The sequence below is a fragment of the Acyrthosiphon pisum genome, unplaced genomic scaffold (assembly GCF_005508785.2).
Source record: "Acyrthosiphon pisum isolate AL4f unplaced genomic scaffold, pea_aphid_22Mar2018_4r6ur Scaffold_21456;HRSCAF=24034, whole genome shotgun sequence".
In the NCBI taxonomy this organism is placed as follows: Eukaryota; Metazoa; Arthropoda; class Insecta; order Hemiptera; family Aphididae; genus Acyrthosiphon; species Acyrthosiphon pisum.
The window spans coordinates 789-4,410 of NW_021770925.1; the positions used below are offsets into that span (position 1 = coordinate 789).

At 30.6% G+C, this 3,622-nt stretch overlaps 1 protein-coding gene across 1 annotated transcript; it reads left to right on the forward strand.

Annotated features, from left to right (window-relative positions):
• Positions 1–355: 355 nt before the first annotated feature.
• Positions 356–3,594, forward strand: LOC115034896 (zinc finger MYM-type protein 1-like; the record flags this gene model as incomplete). Its single annotated transcript, XM_029492410.1, has 4 exons — positions 356–1,404; positions 1,479–1,704; positions 1,741–1,912; positions 3,199–3,594. Coding segments are annotated over exons 1-4 (1,843 nt in total), but the record flags the coding sequence as incomplete, so codon positions are not given.
• Between the last annotated feature and the right edge of the window lie 28 nt (positions 3,595–3,622).

Sequence of the window (3,622 nt, forward strand, 5' to 3'; positions counted from 1 at the left end):
TTGGATAATAAATGATGTTACTAGAGATACAATATCATCATGTGGAGTGTTACAAAATATTGAAAAATTAGATTTTACAAACTCAAAAAGAATTTGTAATAATGTTATTCGTGGGAAAAAAAGTGCATTTCAGGTACTGTACGAACAAATTGTTTTTTACAATTCTTATTAATGGTGAACAAATTCAAAGAGACTACCTTGTATACTCTCAAAGTACAGGAACTATTTTTTGTATTCCTTGTAAATTATTTGGAGCGAATTCTGCTTTTGCTACAACCGGGTATTCAGATTGGAAAAGAGCGGGAAATAGAATTGCATCACATGAACAATAGCTCACAAATCAAATGTGTTGACTATGAAGTCTCGAGGAGCACTGACAAATAGGATTGATACTGAATTATTATCTCAAATTAACGATGAAGTTGACTATTGGAAAAATGTTTTGAAAAGAGTGGTTGTAGTGGTAAAAACCTTGGCAATAAGAGGATTGGCTTTTAGAGGTAACTCGGAGAAAATTGGATGCCCACACAATGGAAATTTTTTAATGTCCATGGAATTGATAGCACAATTTGATCCATTTTTAGCATCACATATTTCTAAATATGCTAATAAAGGAAAAGGGTCAACATCATACTTATCGTTCCATACATATGAACAATTTATAACTGTGATGAGTGACAAATTATTGGAAAATATTCTAAAAGAAGTCCAAACAGCTAAGTATTTTTCAATAATAGTTGATTCAACTCCTGATATTTCCCATACTGACCAATTATCATTCGTAATAAGGTACGTTTTAGATGGGTATCCTAAAGAACGGTTCATGTGTTTTTTAGAGAATACTAGGCATAAATCTGAACAATTGGCTGATAGTGTATTAACTACTCTTGCATTGTATAACATTGATTTAGCCAATTTGAGAGGACAATCTTATGATAATGCAAGTAACATGTCAGGAGCTTACTCAGGTCTACAGGCAAGAATCAAGGAGGTTAATCCACTAGCTGAGTATTCTCCATGTGCTGCACACTCTCTAAATTTGGTTGGTAGTTGTGCAGCAAATTGTTGTGAAGAAGCCTGTCATTTTTTTGAACTGTTACAAGCAGTATACTGTTTTTTTACGGCGTCGACTCATCGTTGGGAAATGTTGAATGCAAAAGTCACGTTAAAAGGTCTGTCTGAAACTAGGTGGTCAGCTCGTGAAGATACTTGTAGATCACTTAACAAAAACTGGGATTTGGTCATTGGAGTGTTGAAAACAATTTTGGATGATACTAGTCAAAAACCAACTACTCGTTGTGAAGCCAAAGGGTTATTGCAAAAGTTAAACCGCCTAGAATGTGCTCTGATGGCTGTATTTTGGGGTGATGTTCTTGAAATTTTGAATAAAAAAAGTTACAATCTGTGAGTATTGATTTAATCACTGTGGTTCAACTTTATGATTCAATAATATATTATGTTAAATCAGCTCGGAGTAGAAATAGATTTATGGACTATGAAAGTTCTGCTAAAGACTTGTCTGGATTAAGTGACTATAAAGATAATGAGAAACGAAAAAGAAGACGGAAATTACCACATGGCGAAACCAGATCCAATGAAGTGACATTATCTGGTCGAGAACATTTTATTGTCATGACATATTTTTTTATACTAGATAATTTACAATCAGAGTTACAAAAACGCAAGTCTGCATATGATGATTTAGTAAAAAAATTTTCCTTTTTTCATAATATAATACAGCATTCAAATAATGAAATTCGTAAAAGTGCAAAGGAATTATGTGAAGCTTATCCAAATGATTTAAATATAAGTTTGGTTAGTGAGGTGGTTCAGCTACAAGGGCACATCCATAGCTTAGGGACTTCTGGAAATAATCCTCAAACTATTTTGGAACTCATGTTATGGATAAGAAGTAACAATTTTATAATTTTGTATCCATATACGTAGAAATTGCACTACGTATTTTTTTATCAACGGCATCTACTAACTGTTCAGCTGAACGTTCGTTTTCAGTGCTAAAACGAGTAAAAAATTATTCAAGGTCAACAATGAATCAAGAAAGGTGTTCTGCGTTGGCTTTATTGACAATAGAATTTGATATAACCAGTGAAACAGATTTCGAAGAAATGATAATTTTATTCTCAAACCTTCAGTCCAGGAGAAAGTTATAAATTTTTTTTATATATTTTTATATATTGTTATTTATATACCTATTTAGATTATAATTATTAATACCAAATACAATACTTAATAATAAATGATACATTATTTACTTAAAACTATTTTCTTTAATTTACATTGGTTTTCCTATGTAAATAAATAACTATAATAGAAAGAATTTTGTTAAATTTTTATGTTCATAATATAATATTATTCATAATAAATTTTACAATAATAAATCATACATAATATGTATTTAATATTATAGTGTATATTGTATATACATTTAATTCGCCAATATTATATAAGTGAGAGTAGCATATTAATATATTATTATGTTTATGTAGTTGGTTAAATTTTCTTTGTACCAAAATTGTATACAACAAAATAGTTACACCTTACATTTTAAGAAATAGTATCTTTTTTTGATGTTGGGAGGGGGAGAGGGGCGGCGGAAATATGTTGCCCCGGGGCGCAAATTGTCCAAATACGGCCCTGATTTATATTGAGTTAAGAATTCATTAAAATGTTCCTTTTTACATCTAAGACTTGAAAATGTAATATAAGATTTCTCTTACGTTTCTCTACCTTTACCAAAAAAAAAAAAATATATACAAACAACTCAAATTAAATTTTTATGAGCGTTTGAAGTTCAAATAGGTTTTATATAATATAATATATATATTAATTACTTATATCTTAAGCTGACTGACCGTATTCGCGGAGAATCGTTTTTCTTATACAATGATATTATATCATTGAATTCAAATTTAACACCATCCATTACAGTTACCCACTTGTAACTTACTATACAGCAGAGTGACATACACTTACCCACCTTTTTTTTTATTTGTTTAGGTAGATTTTTTAGTCAATTTTAAAGTTATTTTTTTGAAGTATTTGAAATGCATTCCACGTCCTATCACCATTCATTAGATATTCATTTTTTTTCAATGGATATCTTGATTCTTGACACTGATTTAATTTAGGACTGTTTTAGATGTTATATTATTACTAAAAGATTCATCACGATTACAGGAAAAACACTCCGAAATCTCTGGGCCAATGATAATGATGAGGAATTTAAACAAGAACTTGTGGTTGATAATGGTGGAGAAAGCCTCACTGAACAAACTGAACAACAAATTTGTCAAATTATGGGTTCAATACAACTGGGAATAAAACATGAAATTGAATGCATGACTTCAAAACCGGAACTCAATTCATTTCCAGATGATGTTAAGGACATTTCAACGAAGGTGTTTTATAGTTGGCATGATACTAATAACAATATACAATATCCAAATTTTTCTTTTTCTACATACGCTCCATTAACATTCCATTATTTCAGAGGCTTATTTGGTATTGACGCAAGAGACTATTTAACCTCGTTTTGTAGTTCGCCTCTTCATGAACTGTCAAACCCGGGTGCTAGTAAATCAAAATTGTATCTCACATCAGA